Genomic DNA, 25,547 nt, shown 5'->3' on the forward strand with positions numbered 1-25,547 from the left:
AGCGCCAGAGCAAATTCTCTAAGTCCAGGCACCATGCCTGAACTATGTGAAGTTCCTTCAACTCACTGTTCCATCTCTAATTCAATCTTTGCTGGTGACGTACTATCACGTTATATTTCCCCGCGGCTTCCATGTTTCCTGGGCCACATATGGACATTCAACCAATGCCCAGTGGCATTCTCTTACATGAGGCCACAACATCTATGACCGGCCAACATTATTCCTGTGGCAATTTCTTTGTATTCTGCAAGCATAATTGTTTGCTCTTACTACTGTTGTTGCCTTTCAAGCACTGCATTGTCCGTATATGTGAAGGTACAGAGCATCTATTCAAAACTGCATATTAACATTATGAGGCTACCTTCACATCATTTGTTGGATGTAATTCTGTCGTTTTTTAATGACTTACTACAAGAAGAGCCAAATATCGATAGTTTTATCAAAATGGTACTCACAGGGTTGACCCTTTTCTCTTCTCTGCCTGAGTTTTGATTTATTGTTGGTTCCAACAGCATCTTGCACTAAAGTATATGCATACTCTCCATCATATGAAGAATAAAGGCCAGGTACAGCATCCTTGACCTAAAATATAAAGAAATGAAAGTGAAAAATAAGCAATTTATAATTCACACTAATTCTATGCATGGAAATACTTACTTGAGCATATTCAGAACCCAAATCAACATTTTCTGGTGTTGCCAAAGGCGCATGTCCGAAACCTGCCTGTTTGGTGAGTTTGTTCACTGTACTTTCACGGCCAGCAACATTCATTCTAGCTATTGCATCTGTTACAAGCGAGAAATCCTTTAAATTCAGTTTGCCTGGTTGCTGAAAGGAATTAAAAAAAAAAAAAAAGGTAAGTTTAAAGTTATCTACTTATGACACACACACACACACACACAGAGAGAGAGAGAGAGAGAGAGAGAGAGAGAGAGAGAGAGAGAGGTGGAGGGAAGGAGGGAGGGAGGGAGCACACTTGAACCTGGATACTTGCCTTTTTCAGGCAGTGATATACAAAGTGTGATCGAAAAGTAACGGGAATTCTTGTTTTTCTTAAAGAATTTTTATTTACTCATCAACATCTACTTTGTCCCCTTTGAAGTAATCCCCCCTTCAGACACAATAGACTTGTGCCAGTGCTTTTTCCAATCTTGGAAGCACTTACGGAACTCACTTTTAGTTATAATGTTCAGCTCTGTCAGCGATTATGTTTTTACCTTATAAATGGTGGCAAAATGATGTGCTTTCATGGCTCTTTTCAGCCTTGGGAATAGAAATACGTCACTGGGGGCACATCTGGCAAATACAGTGTTTTTTTTTTTTTTTTTTGCAAAAAATCATGAACAAGCATTGAAGTGTAAGTGGGAGCATTATCGTGATGCAATTTCCATAAGTGGTTCTGCCACAATTCTGCTGTTTTCTGCAGTTTGCTTTATGCAAACAGTGCATGAATTCCATTAATATTCCTTATTGACTGGATGATGATAAGGGAGCAGCTCATGATGCACTATCCCACTGCAATCAAAGGAGGAAACAATGAGAAGAGTTGTCAAATGTGATCAAACTTGTCAATTTTTTTTCGGTCTTGGTTCTTTAGGCAGTTTCCATTGGGACAACTGGGCCTTGGTTTCGACATCATATCTGTATACCTGTTTCATCACCTGTTATAACCACCTTTAGAAGTTCTGGGTCTTTGTCAACATCATTCAGCAATTCCTGACGTTGTTTTAGGTTGACATTCAAAAATTTCATGCCCAAAAGTCTGAAGAAATTGCTTGGCATGAGCCAAGGGATATGCCAACATCATCAGCAACCACTCTGATGGTGATTCAGCGGCTTTCCAGAAAAATTTTTTTTAGTTCTTCCACAATGTCGTCAGTAACTGATGTGCTAGTGCGTCCAGGGTGGTTGTTGCATTCAACATCTTCACGACCCTCTTTGAAACATTTATAACACTCACAAATTCTTGTCTTACTCATAGTAGATTCGTCAAAAGCCATAGTCAGCATTTCGAATTCATTGCTGCAATTTATTCCATTTTTTCAAACAAAATTTAATGCAAATTTTTTGATCCATCTTTTTCAAAAGTATAAATTCACCGAACACTCAAAAAGAAGTATAACATTTTCACATATTCAAAACAGCTGAAAATGAAAACAGATGTCAGAAGGAACATGTGTACCAAGAAGAAGAAAAAAAATTAAAATCTGATGTATAAAGCCCGCAAAATTAAAAAAATTCCTGTTACTTTTTGATCAGAGCTTGTACAATTTGAGCCAAGTCTCCACTGGACATAACCAAGTGAGTGGAAATCTATCGCCTCTCTGCTTCCTGTATATAACTACACATTACACTGATACCCGGAACTATCATTATCAAATCATGAAGCTAAACTCTGTGCTTTTCATTTATAATTAAACTGAGAAAGATAATGGAGAAAAAAGTTAACTTGGTGTACCGAATGGCAGCATACCTAATAGATATATGATATAGCCACATCAGTAACATGCCTCTAGAAATAGACATTTCTATCAAATGTTTGATGAGAAGCAAGTAAATGTGAACTTGTGAAAGTGCTTAGAAGTATAAATTAATAAAGAAAAAATGGCAAGAACGTGAGAGATAATTTTTTTCACAAAAAGTTAGCGAATTAAACTCTATTTGCAAGATAATATGAATTATATTAGTGAAATGTTATCAATGAACACCAAGAAAATCTTTGACACAGAGGAAAATATTGTGAGGGCATGGAAAACTTCACATCAAATAATTTCTGCTACACCTCTCGCATCTCTTCTATGGTATGAGGCAATGCAGTGCATCATGTACTGATGTAGTTTACAAATTGAAGTTATGATTTTAAGAGTCAAACCTTCTAGTAATATACCTTGTGAACTATTGTCCAAATTCAAAGAAAGTGTCATGCAAGGTTTCAGAATCAACACACTCCATGAAATATGTTCATACATATTTGCTAACACACTCAATGTGCAATAAAAGACAAGGGCCGATGGAGACCATGAGTCACTTCCAACTGAAGAAAGAAATCTGTACAACATATAACAAAGGCAATCTTCTCAAGATATGCCACAAAAATCATGAGAGCTAGCAACCATTCAGAAACGGTAGCTGAAGACCTTAAGTAAAAGTAAGTATCAACTGCAACAGATAAGAACAAAAAGATTATGAATACAATTCAGGTGAGCATTTCACCAGTGGAACTCATGTCAAGTGAATTTACACAGTTGAGTTCTACTTTATCCCAACTTTATGTTTTATTGTGAAGAAGAATGAATCAACGATGTTGGAGCTTTGTGAACTACATGATTTGCCATTATATATCTGAGTAGCTGAAGTGGTTCTCTTTTCTAAAGATGAAAGTATTACACAAGCCTACTGAAATATCAACACCTGAAAGGGTAAATAAACTTTTTTAAAAATTATTAACAGCTTCTTTGCAAACTGACCACCTCACAAATTAGATAAAACACAAAACATGAAATTCTATGCACAACGCTGACTACATTGTTTGAAATAATTTACGAGGGAAATTCAGAAACCAAACAGAATATTCTAAATTATTGGGTATTTACAATGAACAAAATACTGACCTTTCAATCAAACGTGGATCACCTTAAACTTCTAAGCTCCACAAATGTTGCACTGTGGATAATAGCAGGTTTTGGAGGTGAAACTTCAGAAAGCCGACTTACTTTTCCTGTTTTCAGTCATCAATGTCTTATGGCATTATTTTCTGGAGTTACTCATCATTGATGTAGAAATTATTTGTTGCACAGACGATGATAATAAAGATAATATGCGGTATCCTCTCTGGAAACTCTTGTACACAGTGAAACTTCCTGGCAGATTGTACACAGTTCTTTACACAAATGGACATACTGACAACAGCCACAGAGTACATTTGCTCCTTTATGGAGTTGATTGTTAATAATTGCTGTTCAGAAACAACAGTAACAATTATAAGTAAAATTTAGAAGGAGAAATTATTTACACTATCCATGACCCAAGCCAAGTGTTGCTCAAAAAGAAGTGTGATATTCAAGCATAAAAATCTTGTACTATTTAACCAGTAATGTGAAGAATCTAATACGTAATAAAAGTAACTTCAAATACAAACTAAAATGATAACTTCTTGACATTCCCTGCCATGTGTGTGTGTGTGTGTGTGTGTGTGTGTGTGTGTGTGTGAGAGAGAGAGAGAGAGAGAGAGAGAGAGACAGTGAGTGAGTGAGAGAGAGAGAGAGAGAGAGAGAGAGAGAGAGAGAGAGAGAGAGAGAGAGGAGGGAGGGAGGGAGGGAGTTTAAGATTAATGTAAAGACCTGCATGTAAAAGGTCAGTATGTCACCATAGCTATAACTAAGAAAGAGAGTTATACTTGTGCACTGACTCATACCATATTATAGGGATAGATAACTATTTATGTTCCATGGAACATATTAATTACTAACCAAACGACCTCTCACCTTCAGCAGATCATAGGTACACAAGTTAGTGAAATCTTTGATTAGGAGAAAAATTACAGGGTCTGCGAAAGAAATATCACAGCATAGGAACAAAAGGGTTGTCAAAGCATCGAGATTGAGAGGGAGATGCAGGAAGGAAGCTGACTACTAACATTGTGATTTAAAACCAGATGCACGCAGGAACTGAGTAAGCTGGAAGCTGAGTACAATCTTAAAATATGCCGTGTTTTACTGAAAATTATGAATACAGTCCACGTAAATGGAAAAAAGGACCTGAGTACTTAATTATAATGTGAACAATACTCTATTAATACAAGAATATTCCAACATATATGCAAGCTAAACAGAACTGAAACTACTTGGATGAAAACACTTTAGTTCCAATGCACAAATTATTTCTCTTACCTTTAGTGTTTGACTGCTTCCTTTAGGCCTTGTCTTGGTCACTGGCATATGCCGCCTGCCAGTGGTGAAGGCGTGTTGTTGGTAACTTGACATCCACACACCGTCTTCTCTATCTGTATCACAGGCAAGTATGAGATACATTAGTCACTTCTGACACTGCATACAATTTGAATAAATACACAGAAAATGTAGCTATCAAGTAATCTCAACTACCTGAATCACGTGTCACCAGAGAGTCCCGTGAATCACTTATGTCAGCTATGAAGAAAAAACATTTGATAAACTAGCTGTAGGCAACATAATAACCATGACAAGTAACATAAACAAAAGTGATCTCTATCAAATAAAGCGGGACCAAAGATGACCTCTGATGAATGAAAGGATACCACTGAGTGTTCTTAAAATTAATAGCAGGTTAAGCCTAAAAACAAAACAAAGAGATACAATTTGGAAGCTCAGCATAGACGCAAAGCAATAAATTACTGCAACAGTTGAAACATAAATTTATTATTCATAGCAAACAGTTCAGTTACTGAAAACCATTAACTGTATACATGTGACCCGAAACACAGCTATAATTACATTATTACTAATCCCTATTGGATAATTTCTCTCTAGTGCACCATATTTACTTAAGAGGCATGACCTACATCTTACACTTCACTGCAGCCAAATAACTACTCCTATACCCTGTGCTACATGAATAAAAAAATGAATCTACAGCCTTACTCACTTAGTACATGATGATCAACTTCGTGTCTTAGGGTCAATGATAGTGAATGGCATAATAAATACCAGTCAATTAAATTCCTTCAAAGAGATCTGGTGTGGACCTCTAGTAATATTTAATAAATTGCTCACTGCTGGGTGGATAATTGTAGCACCACTTTCAATAGGTCCAGGGTGCACTATACACAGGAAGTAGCTATACTAAAGAAGCAGAGAAAGTGTGGTGTGCAAAGGAGGATTTTTTTTTTAGAATAGAGAAATCCCTCCACTACCCAGATAAATGTTGATTTAGAGATGAAAGAACAGCAGCCCCGATAACTACAGAAAGGTGTACTTGTCGTGACAAACTGGAGAAAGAGATGTGAAGATAGTACTGGTTAACCATGGGATTGTGTATGGGAAAGTCACAAATTAGTCTCACTTATAAGGGGTAACAATGTTAGTACTAGGGACATAAAGCTGGCTGAAACCACACGTTAATAGCAATCAATTCTAAATTGCTACTGGAATATGTATTGCAAAGATAGGCTGGAAGCCAGTGGTAGAGGTATTTTTGTAGCTGTAAATAATGCTATAACATCCACTGAGGTTAGCACAGATTCTGAATGTGAAATGATTAGTGTGAAGTCATGCGTTAAAGTTGGAGCAATGACAGTAATCAGATGCTTTTACAGGCCCACTGCTTCAGGAGTAGTAGTGGTAGAACATTTCCAGAAAAAAACTAGAGAAGGTTGTGTGCAAATTTCCTGGGCACGTTACAGCAGAAGGGTCGATTTCAGCTTACCAGCTGCAGACTGGTAGACTTATGTGATTACAGCAAGTGGTAGGGGCAGGATATTATGTGAAATTGTTCTGAACACCTTGCCAAAAAATTACCTTGAGCAGTTAATCAGGGCATAGGCACTTGAGAGTAACACCTTAGATTTCCTGGTTACAAAGATGCTTGATCTCTTTGATGCAGTTAGTGTAGAGCAAGGTATTAGCGATCACATGGTGTTATAGCCTTACTGACTATGGGTGTGGCAAGAAATGAGTATCAGATTACCTGAGCAGTCAACATCAAATATTCATCTCTGAGGCTGAAAATGTTGAGTATAACTGGTCAAAGTTCATGCATACTGTACAATACATAATTAGACAAGTGCTGAGCCAAGTTGAGAGGGATGGTAAAGACATGCTATGGTTTGTCATATAACCGTGTTATACGGTCAATTATTTTTTTATCGTATCTGAGGCATCTCCAACAACATTCTTCCACAGACACTCACTGTGGAGTGTGGAATATAATCGCTGGATTAAGACTTCAACATGGAGAGAGGTCAGTCTGTTTGGTTAGAGAATGGCCTTTAGCCACTAATGGTGAGTGCAGCTGCTCGCATAATGAGCAAGGGCTGTGGAGTGGGTATGCAGGCGAGGCAGATGAGATGACAGAGAGTTTCGAACATGTGCAGATGACGGCAGGTGGTGCATCAAAAAAGGACCATTGATTGAGTGACCCCATTACAGAAGATGTTGGGAAGTGGCTGTCAACTACTTTGGATGGAGGGTTCCAGGTTCTGTTCCAGGCTTAAGTCCAATCAAAGGAAGTGGTCAAGTTCGAAAAGCATGGTAGAAATCTGTTATGAATTTGTTTATGTGAGAAGCATGATGGGATAGTGAGGAAAGCCATTGATTAAAGACTCTCAGAAAGAGGTTTTTCAAGAAACTACTGCAGTCATTTGCACAATTTTCAATCTAATGGCATTCTGACGTACTGCGAGCTGACTTCTATCTTGCAGCATATTGCTAGAAGCACCATGTTGCTGTTGGGGCCACAAAGAGGTGGCATGAGTAATTTTGGGAACTTACCGATTAAAGTGGTGGCTAACTATAAGAAATTGTTTGTTGTAAACTGGTTCACAGTGAAAACCTGTCAGACTGTAACTACTGTTTCTTTATGAAATTATTCTATTTGACTAATTTTCCTCAAATTATCAACTGTATGTTTAAATTTTTTTTTTTTTTTTTTTTTTTTTTTTTTTGTAATTTTAAAAGCTAAAAAATTCTGTAATTTTAAAAACTTGGAAATTTTGAGCACAAGAGGTTGCAACCAATATTATTAGTAAATATTAATGCCTTTACACTGACATAGAAAGCCTTCATATTTGTATCTGTTGAGAAATTTTTAAAGGGTCTTGTGCCTAATTCGAATTTCAGTAGTTAAGGATGTCAAATATTACACAATGACATTTAATTGGATTTTATAATCTTTTTAAAAGTACTAATTACCTTGGTAGAGCACTGTGTGACTGCTCAGCTAATGTTGTTTTTGTGTGTTGGGCTACTGAGTGTCAATAAAGTGTTAAAAGTTTCTTTTGGCTTTCAGTATACCACCAGTTCACTCCACTCCCCACAAATCTGTGTCTCTATCCTGTTCAGTGTAAGAAAGCTGCTCTGAAAGCAAAGCAAGCTTCACTGCAGTTTTAAACATAGCCAAGGTCTCGTTGACAAACAAAAGCTAAAAAAGCCAAAAGCCAAAATTAGTCTAAGGAAAGCCACACACGAAGCATACAATGGATTTGGCAGTAAAACTCTTATCTAGTGATCTGTCAAAAAACCTAAGAAACTGTAGTCATATGTCAAATCAGTAAATGGATTGAAGTTATTTGTCCACACACTCACTCAACGACTACAATGACATCAAAATAGAGGATTACAGAGAGAATGTTAAAATATTAAGTTGTTTTTTCCAAAATTGTTTTACCAAGAAAGATCATACTGAGATTCTTTCTTTAAACTGTCGCACAAGTGCCAAAATGACAGATACCTCAGGACATAAAGTCACTTAACAGAGGAAAAGTGAATAGGCACAATACGATAACTATACAATTCTAAATACAATGTATGAAAGAAACTAGGCCCCTTCCAGTAACCATCTAGTGTAGGTGACTGGAGGTACAAATCATTCCATGTAATTGGAAAAATGCACTGGTCATTCCCATTTTCAAGAAGGGTTGTCAAACGGACACACATAACTGTTGGCTTATAACACTGACATCATTCCATTGTAAAATTTTGGAGCACATTTTATACTAGTGTATTTGAACATTTTATTTTTAGAGACCAAAAATCTCCTTTGTAGGAATCAACATGGATAATTTGAAACCCAGATGGGTCTATTTTTTCATAAGATCCAGAAGGCAGCATGTACCATTACCCAGGGTAGATGCTGTGTTCATTGACTTCTGGAAGATGGTCGATAAAATTGTTTTTGTCGGTTGTGTTCCACTGCTTTGATAAAACATAGAAATGACATATTGTAGCACATGAAGTTGCTGAATAATTTATTTCTTAATCGTACAGTTAAAAACTAAATTATACATTGTGAATAGCGAGAAATTTTCAGACATGAAAGTTACTTCAGATGTACACCATGGAAGTGTTATAAAACCGTTACTGTGCACAATAAACACTGTCATATATAGGGAAGTTACAATGTTATGAAATTGTTGCAAAATGCACGAATACTTGCAGGGGAACAACATTTGTTGGAAGTAGAGGCAGTTGACCCTAAACAGAAACAAATGTAACATAGACAGATGGAAAGACTCATTATTGTTCGATTACATAATTGCCAAACAGCCACTGGAAGCAGTCACATCCACTAAATAACTGAGAATATGTATATGGAGCAATTTAATGATAAGCGGCCACGTAAAGCTAATTGTAGAAAATAAAGATGCCATACTGAGATTAATTGGGAGAATTGTCAGGAAGTGTGGACCACTCACGAAGGAGGTAGCCTTCAAAACGTAAAGCTAATTGTAGAAAATAAAGATGCCATACTGAGATTAATTGGGAGAATTGTCAGGAAGTGTGGACCACTCACGAAGGAGGTAGCCTTCAAAACCCTTGTTCAACTGATATTGCTTCTATGAGCTGTACCAGAAAGGACTGATAGAGGAAATAGAAATCAAAAACATCAGAGCATTTCTTCATAAGTTCTTTCAATAAGTGTGAAAGCATCATGGAAATAATCAACCAGCTCCAGAGGCAGACGCTACAAGAGAGATGTTGTACATCTTGACTGAGTTTACTTTTAAAATTTCGTGAGCATACTTTCTTAGTAAAGTCAATCAATCTATTGCTTCCTCCCATGTACATTTCACAAAGAGAGAATGAAGGCAAGATCAGAAATATTCGAGCTCACACAGAGGTTTACCAATAATTGTTCTCCCCATGCACATTCAGGATTGCAACAGATAAGGGGAAAGTGACAGAGTTACATAAAGTGTCCTTTGGCACAAATCATAAGGTGGCTTGTGGAGCATAGATGTAGATTTAGACAACACAACTGAATGTACTGTGACCATTTGTCACCAAAACAAATAAATGATAGTTCATTTTTCTTTAGAACAACATGATGACAATCATCAATGAAATTATACGAAAATCACTGTTTAGAATTGAAAAAGACACCCATCCAAAAGGAATGGGGAGGATGTGTTGGATGACCAATACAACGCTACAAAATAAAGATGACATGTTAACAAAATTTGATACCACTGAGAACTTAAGTCAACACCCCTGAGCATTCATTACAACTGTGAAAATATTAACCACGTAAGATGTTGGACATCATAAAAAGCTGTTCACAAATGATCTACTAAGAACACTCCAGATAGATCATAATTTGCTTATGGATTTGGTAAGATGAAAATGAACGCCCAAAAATAAAAAGCACACAATTTTCTTCATAACACATATCATAAAACTGCTAACTGAAACACAGATTTCCAACAACGTTGTGTAGATGTCTCGATAAGAGACAAACTGCAACTACTGGAGTCTACTATTAGTTTACTTTGCATAAAGCTAAAAAAGAATATGGCTAAGCACTTACCAAGGACCATCATAAAATATCGAAACAGTAACAGTGGATCACTACAGAGTAGCCCAATAAAAGTAAAATTTGCTGACTGCATTAACACCCCTATTTACTTATCTGCAGGCCTGTGACTTTTAACTGTTGACAATCTGACATTTGAATTAAATGACAAGCACTACAGACAGAAGATGAATACATCTATGATGATGGCTTCTACATTGTGTGTATCAGGGCATCAGAACACTACAAGAATGTTGGCAACATGTCACTGACATTCGTGGCAAATATGTACAGAAATACAAGCTGAAAGCTTTATAACAAAAGCTGTACATGTCAGATCAGATACAGTGTGTTTTCTAATAAACTATGCGTCTGCTCTATAGCAGCCTTCATACTCGCGACTGGATGAAATCATCTTAAATCTTGATTCAGTGCCAATGTTGTAACCAGTATTCCAACAACTTGGAGTTACCATAGGACTGTAGTACAAGCTGACTATACATCAAACAAGAGATCAGTCATTAATGCAAGTTAGGCTGGCATCCAGTTCAGATTCTGGCATTACACCAATTAAAACAAAATATTTACCATTTATTGGTTTCATTTGTTTATCAGCGTTATAGCTGTCTTGTGTCCTGTGCAATAAATGCTTGTACATGTATGACTGGCACAAGTTTTTAAATACCCCAGAAATACGCTGAATGTTCTGTCACAGGTTTGTAATAAGCAGGAGAAAATTGAATAAATACCAAAAAAAAGATAGCAAATGGAAGAAAAAGTTAATTCAAATAACTTATACTCCAAGTGAGTCTATTGGTGGAGTACTGCAAAGACGAATGCCCCAGAAACTAGATGATAAGTCTTCAATGAAAGACAAATATAGTATGTCATTACCAGACACAGATGTGTGTTCCCTTCCATTTCCTTTCCTTCCCTTCCCTCCCCACACTTCACCACTCTATGAGGTCTCTCTTCTTGGTTTAGTTCACAGAGTGAAACTGAAAAAGAGCATATGCGTCGGCTCTGTTTTTTCCTTAGCATTCCAGAAAATATTAGTAGACTGGTATTGAAAACCAAATAAATCTTTACCACAGGCACTGAGGCTGAGGCGGAGGAGGAGAAGGAGGAGGAGGAGGAGGCAGCAGATGACATTAGAAATTCAACAGTGTGAAATACAGTAGAAAGCATGGGGCATGTTGTAACAGTTAACAGAGACAACTATGAGATACATTTGGTTCCAGTAGAATTTAAATAAATGAGGAATAAAGGAGACCACTCACCGAGTGCTGGCACAATGTGTGTGTGTGTGTGTGTGTGTGTGTGTGTGTGTGTGTGTGTGTGTGTGTGGGGGGGGGGGGGGGGGTTGAGTCTAATAATATTAAAAGAAGTGCTGCACTTTTTTTTGGTAGCCACATATCTTGATGACTATGCCCGTCATGATGATGCATTACAACAGAAAATTACTGGATTGAAGCTTGTTTACTGCTTTATACACATAATTTAGCAATTATTTACAGGTTATATAAAACTTTTCATCATTTCAGCCTTAATACAATACTCATCATAACTGTATTTGTAATGGTCAGACTAGATCAGGGCTTAACAACTGGCCAGTTTTGAGCATGAGTACTCGTGTCTGCTCAGGCACGTGCTTGCGAGCAGGTGCAAGGTTGAGGAGTAGGGAGGGAGGGGAAATGCGCGCGCACGTTTGAATAGGGCCGCTGCTTGCCTATTGAATTCGCGCTGACTGTGTAACGTTTAAAGTACTACGATCATCTCTAACAGTCACTTCGCTGGTTAAGAATCATGTCAAGTCGCCGTTGTGTAACCCCAGCCATGCTTTCGCAGTTCAACCCCCATTGGGAGGAATTTTATCTGTTTACAGAAAAAGATGGTGTTGCAAAATGTTTAGTATGTCACAAAACGCTGAATTCTTTTACGAAATTTAATTTGCAGTGACATTATATGTCGTACCACGCGAAAGACTACGGACGTGGAAAATGTGATGGACCAGATGGTGCACAGGAAGTTATTAAACTTAAAAGGAAGCTATCCGAAGAAGATCTGGACGATGAAGAAAAATCAACTGAGGTAGCTCTCAGAGTGAGTTACAAAATTGCTTTGCTTTTAGCAAAATCCCTGCGCCCCTTCACTGATGGCGATTTAATAAAATAATGTTTGGTAGTTGCAGCGGAACATTTGTGTCCATCTCAAGTTGAACAGTATCAGATTGTGCCATTATCTAACATGACCATTATGCGTCGCATACAGGACATGACAGACGATGTCCAGAGCCAGCTTGCAAATATCTGTAAAGATTTTATGGCGTATTCTCTAGCTCTGGACGAAAGTGTTGATATCACTGGAACAGCGCAGCTTGCCCTATTTATTAGAGGTGTTAATAGAGATCTTCAGGTGAGGGAGGAGCTCCTCGATGAAGTAGCCATGAAGAACACTACAACCAGAGGTGATATTTTAAGTAGTGTTGAAGAAAGTGTTGAAAATATAGGATTGTCGTGGAATTCTTTAGTTTCAGTGTCTACAGATGGTAGAGGCATACACTAAGCTAATGAAATTATGTGGCACGTGTACATTCTCCTTTATTTGTTTCATTTGTCGCAGTAATAATTCTTGAGTGATATCCCGGCAGGTAGCCGCGGATTTACATTGACTGGCAGCAGCTGTTGTGTACCCCAAATGACTCTCCCCACTCTCCGCTCTGGTCCGGTAGTGGGGGTAGCGTGCTCGCGCTGCTCCATGCTCGCGCCTTGCTGCTCACAGCTTGCTCCGTGAGCACGTATGTTGTGAAGCCCTGGTCTAGATTGTAAATGTTTTACATATGCTCGACATTATACGTGTGTTTGAATGAGAGGATTACACCACAATGCATCTGATGATGGCCTTGGCCCAAAACTAGTAATACTCTGAACTGTGCGCAAAACAATTTAAATATAAGGTGTCTGTAACAAAGTACTGAGAAATGTAGACTCGAATACAGAATTAGTGATTTCAATTGATCATGATCACTCAAATGCTTATATTTGTACATACGTAAACTTTTAATTACTTTTAAATCCCATATTTCCTTTAACGTCAATGGACCACTGCAATTGGGCGTACAATGAGCTAGACAATTAAATTTTCTTCAAACTCACGGAACGTTAAACAAAAATGTAAGTTCATTGACATTACTGTATAGAAACAAGGCATGAAAAAATTATTTTAGGGTCATAAATTTCTTCCAATAATAATGACAAAGTGTATCACAAATTTTCAGAAGTACAATGAAAAGTAAGAAATAAACAAAATAATGGTACTTTTCTTTTGTGTTATTATAATAAAGTGACTGAATAGTTAAATTGAATTGTTAACACTGTCAATATGTCATTTTACTTGACAGAATTCTCTAATATAACTTTTTTGGCAGACAATCAATCTATGAAAGAGACTGTGGTGGTTTTATGGAATGAACAGTTGAACAGATCATGCGCAATTTTCAAAAATATGAAATATGGTTCCTACAATGTTAGCTATTCAATACTCATAAAACCACATAATCATTAATGTATGGGATGACGAGATGGAGGGGAAGAACCCAAAAGTAATAATAATCCTTTTCTTGCAGGCACAGAAACGCAGTTACTGATTCTCTTCAAAATTGTCTCAATTACACACAGTTTTGAATCAGTTAATCAGCTGTTATTTATATGGAAATATCATCTACGAGCCGTACCAGGTGAGTTGTGTGTGCATGAAACCAATGCCATTTTGTTTTTAGAACAAAAACTGCTTGACAGTCAATGCTACATGAGTGGGGATGTTATCATGGTGGAGTCAATCCTTCGATCACAAATGATCAGGCCAATGTAGGACAAATTTCTTACGTGGTACCACATGAAATCAGTTTAGAACCAGAAGGTAGTAAAGTTGGTTAGCTGTGGTGTCTTGAGGAATAAAATCATAACTGGCTCTTGTTCAAGAAACAAATCAGCTTCATTGTCATGTTGGTCCACACATAGCTTTCTGTCTTTGTTTGTAGGAATGAAGCATGCTTCCACTGGAACAGTTTTTGCATGGTTTCTGATTATAGCCATAATATCACTTATCATCTGTGACGATTTTTTTTTAAAACATTGACAATAGGGTGTCTTTTTGTCAGGTCCGCAACTGCAAAATTCCAGAACACAAGTCATTCTTTCAATCCTTGGCTCTATACAGTAAAGTCAATGAACTTTTATTAAACACTGTATGTGCTCCAAACTAAATGCTGCTTTCCAAGGATGATGGTTGCTCAACTGATATGAAACAGTAGATAGAACTGGTACCTAATATGAAAACCTGTTACTATCACATGTCTGCTTGTAGGAAAGAAATTCTTGTGAGGATCAGCAATTAATAATTATCAAAATAATACTGTAACTGAGTTGTAACTACCATGCAAGTACTGTATTTCACACTGGACTCTATAAAACATTTAACAGGGTAGGATTTGCCAACAAAAATAACTTTAGTTTTTGCCATTCATTTGCTTTATAGTTAGTTAAGCAAAAAATATTCAATAATAACAATTACATGGTTTTTCCTAGTGCTATTTTAAGTTCTGTGGTTTAAAATATGTTAACATTGTGTGGCACTGTAATAAGCTGCCTCAGAGCCCCATCTGGTGATCTAATACCCACAGATAAATTCTTTGGGAGCAGTTGTGAAGGCACTCAGCATTTATCCATTCCGCTACATGAAGCAGCAGATTTCCATTGCGGAAGTTATGACACATAACAGTTTAGAATGTGCTGTGTTGTGTAAACTTGTAAGCAGTCTTTTTCTTGCACATTGTGCAAAACTGAACATACAGTAATTTTAAGTACAAAGCACATAGAAAAGATTCTGTTTTTAAATATCAACTCTTATTTGTTGAAGGGTGCATGGATACATTGTTTACAACATTCACCAACTTAGTCTATTAGTCTGGATCTTAAATAAAATTGATCTCAAATTTCTTGTTTTACTGTTACAATAATGCAAAATATTTTGTTGGTTTCAACAAACTTCGTGGCCTACATAAGAACTTCATAGCCCATTATTTACAATTAATGATTTATACCACCCTTAAATTGTAGTTACTTCTGAGTCAACTACTTCAACAAATAGCTCATTTTCAACATGATTACGTGTAAATCTGGCACATAGCTTCCACAAGTAATTCAAATTTTTAAAACAAAAAGTATACAGTATGTAATTAAATATAATTCATGGAATGCAACTTCCTAGTATGTGCATTACAGGTAACTGAGCATTTGTTTAGTGTACAGCCACTGTGAACTACACTTGTCACTTGCATAGAATCATAATATTAAAAACAATACTTAACAGTCGGTTCTGCTGCTACTCTTTACGTATGAGAGCATTTGTTTTAGCTTCCACAAGTAATTCAAATTTTGAAAACAAAAGGTACACAGCATGTAATTAAATATAGTTCATGGAATGTAATTTTCCTGTATGTACGTAACAGGTAACTGAGCATTTGTTTAGTGTAAAGCCACTGTAAACTACACTTGTCACTTGTATCGGGTCATAGTATAATAACGATACTGAACAGTCTGTTAAATATTGCTGCTTCTCTTTATGTGTGAGATCACCTGTTTTGTATGTAACAGATAATATTTAACACTTTGGGTCCTGAGCTGTAAAGTGGAAACCTAAATCTGGCTGTTTTACTATATTTTCAGCTATTATAACTATTGGCACATTTATGGTATAGTAATAATAATTCACTAATGACAATTTTCATGTGTTTAATTTGAAATAGTGTATAATACCTTGCTTTTGATTGTCTGAAAAAGAGGAAACATTTGTCAGGTGTATTTACGCAGGATTTTTCAGAAAAAAGCAACATGATTATTTTACACAAAAGTTTAATAATGAAGAATACAGAATGTCTTATGTACAGTGACCATATCTGAGGAAATCATATCAAACAGTGTCCTGCTTTGTACAGTAAATTTTAGAGCACTGTAATTGCACAGAGCGACTTCGCACTCACTACATCAGTGTATTTTATTTTTGCATCATGCTTTTCCAGTAAGTTTCTTGTCTTTGAGAACGCTCTACTCATTTCAGTGAGGCCAGCTCCTTTCCACATCAATAGTGGGATGGTAGGAGAATGGGAACTCTAACTTCCTTATGTTCTGTTGGGCATACCTATTAATTTGTCCTGTAAGTTTTCTTCATCACAGAATTTGTTAGGAAATATGGGCAAGTCCGCCTTTGAAGGTGTAATGCTTTATGCAATCTCCTTTCTACCAGGAGTGCTAGCATCATCACAAGGTATGTAGGAGAACTTCTGTGAAGTATGGAAAGTCGTTGATGATGTTCTGGCATAAGTACAACTGTGAGGCCAGTTCGTGAATTGGGCTTGGATATTTCAGTCCGTACAGCACTTGCTCACAAAAGGAAAAGGTCCCTGGCTCGAGTCCAGGTCCTGCAAACAGTTTTAACCTTCCAGAAAGTTTCAAATCAGTGCACACTCCACTGTAGAGTGAAAATTCATTCCGGATTTTTCAGATTCTTTGCAATACACTGATTATGCCCTGCACTCCTTCGTTACTGTAAATGAAAGCTCATTCCAACATAGATTTACAGTTCTAAATGCATCAACCAAGACAAACTGCAGTATGCTTAAAAGAACAAATGATGAATACTTTCTTATCAGTTCTGTTTGTCTGTAACCATTTTCTCATCCCACAATCAGATTTAAATTATTTTAAAACAAAACATAATCCATTTTTCAGTTAACCTGTCACTTAAAATATTATTCCAAGACGCTCAATACTTCTTTCTATATGTTCTCCCATATCATTGCAAGACAATAATGTAAGCTCGTTTTGCCTACAGGAATGGTCATAGTTTTAATCTGATGAGATATACTAATCATTTTCCTGTAACATACCATAATTTGAGTTCGGCCACAACTTGTTGATGTAGAAATAACCAAAAATACATTGAGAACAGTAAAAATGCCTAAGAATGTGCCTTGGTCCTTCATGTGAATTACAAATTTGCCTTGATGCTGACTGATGCACAGTGGGGTGCAGAATAACACTGTGTAAATATCAAATTTATTGCCACAGGACAGCACTGTGAGATTAATAGTCTTGTCAAGGAAAATATGACAACAGCTGAAATTTGGAAAAGATTAACAATACTGTATGAGAAATAAATGCTGTCAGAAGAACAAGTGTGCAAATTGTGTAGACAGATTGTTGTAGGCCACAAGATGGTTACAAATGAAATGCATGTGCATGTTCAAACAACTACTCAGACTGCAGTGAATGTGTTGAATAATTCATTAAGTAACAGTGCACAATACTGCGGCAGAGGTGAACCTCAGTGCAACTAGTATACAGACTATCACCCACAAGTGTCTACTCTTTTTGAAACAGTGTGAGAGGTGGACATCTTGCAATCTCATATTTGTTTGTAAGTAGGTGCACAAGACAATTTATGAACAGTTTCTGAACCAATTTAAAGTCAAAATTGGTTCCTAACTGTAATCGACTGTCACATATAACAAAGTATGTATGCATTATCTTACACGCAAGACTTAACAAACCAGCATAGAATGATATATACATTCCCAGCCAACCACTAAAAGTTAATCGTATGTAAGGAAGATGTCAGGCTGTCTTCAGGAACATGAAAGATGTCATAATGTGGATTTTTAAAAATATAGTATTACAATTGATGTCAAATATTATTCCATGTTAATAAATCTTACTTTATGTAACACCATCTGGAAGAAGGCATAATGTTGTCAGGGAAAGTAATTCTTTTTCACAATAATGTCTTGTACCATTTGGCACAGAGGATCATAACAACACTGGAACAATACAATGGAACCCTTTGTTGTCCATCCTCGCACCCCACGTCATTCAAAGAACTAGCACTTGTTTCAAGATATGTGAATTACTTGTCCTGCACTGTCTACAACAGTAGCCAATATTGTTATACACCAATGAAATAATGAAATTCTCACAATGATGGCAGCCATGTATTGACTCAGGTAAATAATTTACAAAATCCACAAACTTCATTGAATGTTCTCATGTTTGTACAGAGCAACAGAAAAATTCTCGGTCTGACATGAACAATCCTGTTATCTTCCTTATACACTATACAATATTTCACAAAGCACTGTATCATACATGAGAAAGAGCATTTCATATCATTATTAGCCAATTCTACATGGAAACTGAATGAGATAAAAATGATCATATACAACCCTACAGGCTCTAATTTGTCTTGGCTTGCCTTCACATGTCTTACGCGCAACGTACAAGGGCTATTCAGAAAGTAACTCATGTTTCGCCACTGTATGGCAAAAGATGGTGCCACCATCCGAAACGTGGAGTTGGAACATCTACTGAATCATTATGCATGGGGTTGTGGTCATTTGCAGTGCATACTGCCTTTGCTTTGTCCCATGTGAATGTTTAAAATGTGTGCAGCAACAGAAAATCCATCGAGTTGTGAAGTGCTATGAGTGATTAGATTTTTGTTTGGCAAAAAGCTGAGACCAACTGAAATTAATCAAAACCTTTGTGTGGTGTAATGAGTGAAGCCACAGAGAGACAATGATGCATCATGTTTGTAACAATGACTGCACTAATGTTCATGAGGGTGTATGAAGTGGCCAATTGAGTATTGTCAACACTGAACTGGTTCAAAAATCGATCAAAAGATTCACGAAAACAGTGTGAAACATTAAAAAAATTGACAAGAGCAATACAAGACAAACATAAAGTTGCATTCCAAGTATTTTTTTTTTTTAATTCATGACAACACACAACCGTACATAGCCATCCCAACTTCAAGGATCTTGGGTGGTTTCAGATTGGAGCATTTTGGCTACCCAGGACAACGCACGGCTCTACACAGCTATTCGAACTCCAAGGTTCTTGGATGGTTTCAGATGAAACATTATGGCCACCCACCAAAAGAAATTAACAAGAGCAATACAAAACAAGCATAGAGGAAACTTGCATACCAAGGTTTTTTTATTCATGACAACGCATGGCTCTACATAGCCATTTGAACTCTAAGTGTCTTAGATGGTTTCTGTTGGGAACATTTTGGCCACTCAACAGATAGAGCTGACTTTTCCCCGAGTGATTTTCACTTATTTCCACACATGAAGACCTAATTAGCAACACAGTGCTTCAACAATGACAAGAAATTGCATGCAAGCACCTGTGCATGGTTGAAGTCTCATGTGTTAACATTCTATGTATCAATATTAAAGGACTGATTTAAAAAATTCTAATTAATACTGTATGGTCCATTCATCATTTTTCCTGCATCTGTATGCACACTGATCATCCAATGTTGGTGACAAATTTGATAACATGTTGATTGACTGTATTGTAAATGTTCTGTCAGGGATCAAACTGGTGACCACACAGGTGACTACAACTAGTGGGTACAGCTAATAGTCTGTTCAGGGGCATAGTTAATTTCTTGTTGTGATTATTATGCTCCTGCCCAAGATTAATTCAAATGTTTCCAAGGTCATGGTAGCTTGAAATGTATAAACACAAATACTACACTTCATACATTTTATTTTCTTCATTGTTGTGCATTCTTCATTTTTAAAGTCTGTGCAGGATATAGAAACTAAATCACTTACATGAGACTTTGTACAATGATCAGACAATAGTACAGTACTATGATCTTTATTATAAACCAACATTTAAATACTTTACCACCTCAACACTTGAGATCTGCAAATGGGTGCAATTTTATATTGATTCTTTTATTGATATTGTTTAGTTCACAAGTGAAACTCACTTGCAAGAGAACAGAAGCTCTTCATGATCTAAATCTAGGGAATCTCTTCAGTCATTTACCATTAGAAAGTACTATACGTGGCATACTAGAGTAAGTGCTGAAACTTTTAATTAATTACACATTCAGTTAAGATAGATGAAAAACTTTTCTCCTCTTACCCTATGATGAATGGTGATGAGAGAATATGCAGAGAAAGTAAGAAATAAAATAAAATAAAAATACATAAAACAAAGCTCCCACTGCTTCTACCTGCATTTACCAACAGCAGAAGAGGAGAAACTATGAAATGGGAACCAAATTTGTATACACAAGATAGCATACTAACATTTATCTGTAAAGTAAATTGGTGGATTGTTCTAAGAAATATCTGAGAGGATATGTCCAACATTTTATCAATGATCCAGTGGTCTATGTGCCGTATTGAATATGATTAGATCTACCATACAACACAAATGTTTTGTTCAATTCAGTCGAGCACCATGCCAATTCTCTAGTACATTACAACTTACCACAAAGAATTTAAGATATCCTCTTATTTGATCCCTGTGTGTAAAAGGTAGTGTCCCAATTGTTAATACTGATTAGTGAGCTATGTAGTATGTAGTGGAATGAGTCTTACTAGGAGTGTGTGACAAAGCAGAGTTATTTTAGTAACCATATTCAATAAAACAGTTAACATGTTTAATGAATATACAGCTGTAAATAGTCAAAAAGGATTACTATGACAAGCAGAGAATTAGCAAAGAGAAGAAATGTAACTTTGCAGAGCAAATAAAAATTTACAGTGAAAGCCTTTGGAATACAGTGATGGACATGAACAAACCAAGATCAAGGCAGTGACAAGCAAAAGCGAACAAGTTTTGTTTTAGGAGAAGAAACAGGACAGCTGCTTGGTAAAAGAAAAAAAGGAGCTTGGGCAAGCTGAAATGAAACAAACAAATGAATGTGATAACAAGACAGTAAACAGTCCAAGGGAGATGCTACTGAACTACTCCTTTAGCAGCTTATTTTGTAAATGTTCATCATTTCTCATGCTATCATGTGAGTGTAAAAAGAAACAGAATGAACTTATTCACAGAAATCACTTATAATGAAAGGAATATCTGGATTGTCAAAGTAATACACAAGGTGGAAAAATAAAGAAGAAAATGTGACAAATCTAAACATGGTAGTCTCAAATGATCTATATAATGGAAGTTTCTATGCTTATGCTCCTAGGGGCAGGGAACGGAACAAAATAAAACTAGTACCGTTGTTACTGAATGATCAGGTATTATGTTCCATATTCTGACATTTTTGGAGAACCACAGATAGAAATATTTGTGTGTGGATGTAAAATAATGGTGAGCACAGTAGAAAGTTGACTTGAAGTTGGTTTTTTAGTCTTTACAGTAAAACAAATAACAGACAGGCAAGAGCACATGGATTTTCTTCTACATACTCTTCCTGAACATAAAAACACTTTTTTCCAGTTTGTTACTTTTTAGTGTCAGCAGTAAGGGAACTGGTCCGATTAGTGTACTGCATGTATGTAGTACATAGTGAAATGAGTCTCAGTGGCAGTGCAGAGTTGTTTTAGTTGTATATTTAGTTAAACATGTTTAATGAATATACAGCTGTAAATAGGCAAAAAGGATTATTATGGCATGTAGACATGGAGTTTTTATTCTACAAAGATGATAAAAATTCTAAAACATTTGACATGTTAATTACTGCAAGACACTCTAAACTTTGACTCTTATAATCTATTTTTTCCCACTGAAACATTAGTACAAATTTCTTATTTTCCAAAATGCAAACAATACCTATTATCTCACAAGTGCCAAGAAATAACAAAGTTATTGGTGTCTCCGAGACTGGCAAATTATTAATCAGCTTGTGCAAACACTAAAGAAATCAAACTTGTCACTATAGAAGTTCCAAAATGGGCATCCTCTTATGATGTACACAAACTTCACCAATCCCATTTTTATCTGATATAATAGTTTACTGAAATTTGGAATTCTTCAGGAAAATAGAGAACTGTTATTTGTAACCTGGATAAGTAATGAGATGAAGCTATTCAACACAATCTAGGCAGTTAATTGTGCAAATGAAATGTGAAATTTAACTGGATTTATTACACAATGAAGCAGCCAATCACTTTTCGGAAATTAAAAAGGTGACTTATTTAGTATCTGAAAACAAATGTGATGTGTCCAATTAATGAGCACTACTTAAAGGAAATACATTTTGCATTACTAATCCTAAATATCTACACAAATGCCAAAAGGTCATTACAGTTCATGAAGAGAATGTTAAATTTACACCATGCATTCAATTTTATGTTACAGGATTTGCATCAATTGCAGCAAATATTAATTTCACTTAAAAAGCTCTACAATTACTCACATAATATGAAGAAATAACACTTTCAACTCCTTGTGTGTACCTGTCAGTTCTTCCTAAGCTTATATCTCATTTGTGAATGAAGGACTTCTTATGACATGGTTAGACCACTACACACAGTTTTGAGGCACCTGCCATGCATTATACAGCTGATTTATAATAGACCGTAGCAGTCCACATGTAAATAATGTAAATGCAAGAATAGGTAACTGCTTCTGTCTGCATTTAATAGACTATGTTTCCAACAAAAAGTATTCCATGCAAATGTTCACCAAGTAAGCATAAAATTGTTAACAAGGTAGAAGGTTGGACTATCTCATTAGATTAATAATTCTGTTTACAGCTTAAAGCCAGCATTATAGAGTTCAAGCATCTGACACATGCAATAAAGATGCACAAAGTTACATGTTGTATCTTCCAAGCTGGTATGAGAACCCGCAGCCAGAATAGGTGGCTTCAGCAGGCGATGAGGGATGTGGTCTGGAGGTGCTGGCTCTGGAGGAGTGGTGGGTTGGGGGTACACCTGAAAATCTGCACAATTCATTGCCACTTTAAAACAATACCATAATATGTAAATGCAAATCAGCATATGTTTTAAAAAACAACCATTAGGTGAAGAAAGCCCTTTAACAGATATAAGCAACAATCCCCAACAAAACCTATTTTCAAGCAAAAGCAAGCTCTAATTGCAACATTATTACATGTAGTTCTTGCTTTAAAATTTCATTTTTTTCTCCACACCAATACTGATTAGAAATGTGAGAATTAGTACTTTTAAACAAAGATTAGCTATGATTTAATAGTTTTTACAGCAGCTTTCATTACAGCACATGACTTTTGCAAACAATTTGTAAAGCAGCCGCACATGAACAACATGACCACTACAGATCTCGAAAACTGTGTTGTGATAAATGACTTAAGTGTCTACTCTGTTGACAATTATACAGTTTTCATTTAATGATTCAATGAACCCCAAACTGAAAATAGTTGCAAAAATTGTCTCCTTGACCGTAAGCTGAAATTTAATTAGAAAGTTACTTTTGGCTACACTATTGTAAACAGTAACTGGCTGTTCACATGCTTAGACCCTTTAACTTGTGAAGAAGTTTTAGGTAGTCTTCAAAGGAAATAGACCATTTTCAACTGAGAGATAGTCCATAAGTAATTTACATCTACAATTTTGCAAAATCAAATGAACTCTTGAAGAAAAATAGTTTCTTGGCAGAAAAAATGTAAAAGTTCGTCAAGTTATAAACACACACAGTGCTACGCAGAGATCTAAAAACTGGTGCAAATAAAAAGAAGAGTTTTTGTTAAAACTTGAATTAAAAGGAAAATATAGTAGCTGATTAATTACTGACTAAAGAGGTTGAACTAGATATTCTGACATAAGATAAAATTAAAAACCTTTTCCACACTCAACTCATTGCTGCATAAAACAGATGACTGGGTGTTACTAAGGCAAATTTCAGCCACCTTAGTGCAGTATAAGAAGCACTCAATTAAAATATGATGCAACGAAGCTGCTGTGCCAGAAGCACCAAAAATTTATGGGTCCTTTCCCTGTAGGTGTGGGTACGAATGCTACGAAAATGTGCAATTCTTAATCTTAATAATGTAACAATGGACATTCCAGGTTGAAATATCAACAATATTATGAAAAGGATAGATTGCTACTCACCATAACGATGACATGTTGAGTGCCAATGAGGCACAAAGAAAAGACTGTTACACATTGAGCTTTCAACCAAAGCCTCAGAAAGGAAACAGATACACATTCACACAAGCAACCACATCTCATGCACATATGCTAGCCATCTCCGGATGTTTCCTTTCTGAACGAGGCGTTGGCCAAAAGCTTGATGTGTAACAGTCTGTTCATTGTGCTTGTCTGCTATGCAACCTGTCATCTTTACGGTGAATAGTAATCTATCCTTTTCATAATATTCTTAATAATGTAACCACTTTCCATGAGAAAGATGTCTACCAGGTCTTTGTAGTTGGCTTCACTTGGCGTAGCTTCATGTGTTGTATCAACAGCCACTCTCCTGCTGGCACATGACCTTCTCCTGAACAGTAACAGTATGGTACACTGCATCACAGAAAGTTCTTCATTGGCGTTTCTGGCTGTTGCATTAGCTTGTCACATGCCCAATACCCATCAGGACAGTATGTCCTTCCCTTGCATCTCTAATATCACAAGGTTTTCTTGGGTGTTCCAGATCACTTTGTTAGTACAATTATTGATTTTTCTGAAAGTGCCTTCAGGAACGCAATGAGATCTGCACCAAATACCGTAAATGTCTTTGGAAGACGGAGCTAAAAACACTGTAGGGAAAACAGTCAAGCCTCTGACTGCCTCTCCTTGGTTGGAAGCATCATATTTCTTGTACTCTAGTTAAATTTTAAAACAACATGGACATCATTAACAGCCAAGCTGGATATTTATTCCAACTTTGGTTAAAGCATTCATGCCATAATGCCACAGACAGATTTTTAAGCTGCTCCTTTTCTTGGACCCCAAAGAACTTTGTTACTGCATTAAAGCTCATCAGATTATGTGCAAGTAACAAGTCAAATTTATAATCTGGGGTAGAGGGAATAATTTCATTTTAAATGCATGTTGCAACAAAAGAAATTTTTACTAGATAGGGGGTAGTAGCTTAACTGTTTTGTTATATATGCTGGGTATGAGGCTTCATTCAAGTTTCTTCTATTCTAGCTAACACACTCATGGTGAAATTTATCTAAAACTTTCAGATTAAAATGCTGTGGTGTGGCGTAAGTAGCACAGATGTCCTCTAGGTGGGACTGTACAAATGCCTTATAAA

The 25,547-nt window shown here is 36.4% G+C and overlaps 1 protein-coding gene across 5 annotated transcripts in view; it reads right to left on the reverse strand.

Annotated features, from left to right (window-relative positions):
- Window positions 1-25,547, reverse strand: part of LOC126183263 (rho GTPase-activating protein 190) — a 308,492-nt gene that overhangs the window by 97,792 nt on the left and 185,153 nt on the right. For 2 of the 5 annotated variants that reach the window (XM_049925082.1, XM_049925081.1), the window contains exons 18-22: window positions 23,122-23,247; window positions 5,103-5,147; window positions 4,890-5,002; window positions 658-828; window positions 456-582 (exon numbers count right to left, since the gene is read on the reverse strand). In XM_049925082.1, the coding sequence (XP_049781039.1) occupies window positions 456-582; window positions 658-828; window positions 4,890-5,002; window positions 5,103-5,147; window positions 23,122-23,247 (582 nt within the window). The remainder of the gene's footprint in view (window positions 1-455; window positions 583-657; window positions 829-4,889; window positions 5,003-5,102; window positions 5,148-23,121; window positions 23,248-25,547) is intronic. The other 3 variants (XM_049925085.1, XM_049925083.1, XM_049925086.1) reach the window with 3 other exon arrangements.

Source organism: Schistocerca cancellata, chromosome 4, assembly GCF_023864275.1.
Source record: "Schistocerca cancellata isolate TAMUIC-IGC-003103 chromosome 4, iqSchCanc2.1, whole genome shotgun sequence".
NCBI classification, from domain to species: Eukaryota; Metazoa; Arthropoda; class Insecta; order Orthoptera; family Acrididae; genus Schistocerca; species Schistocerca cancellata.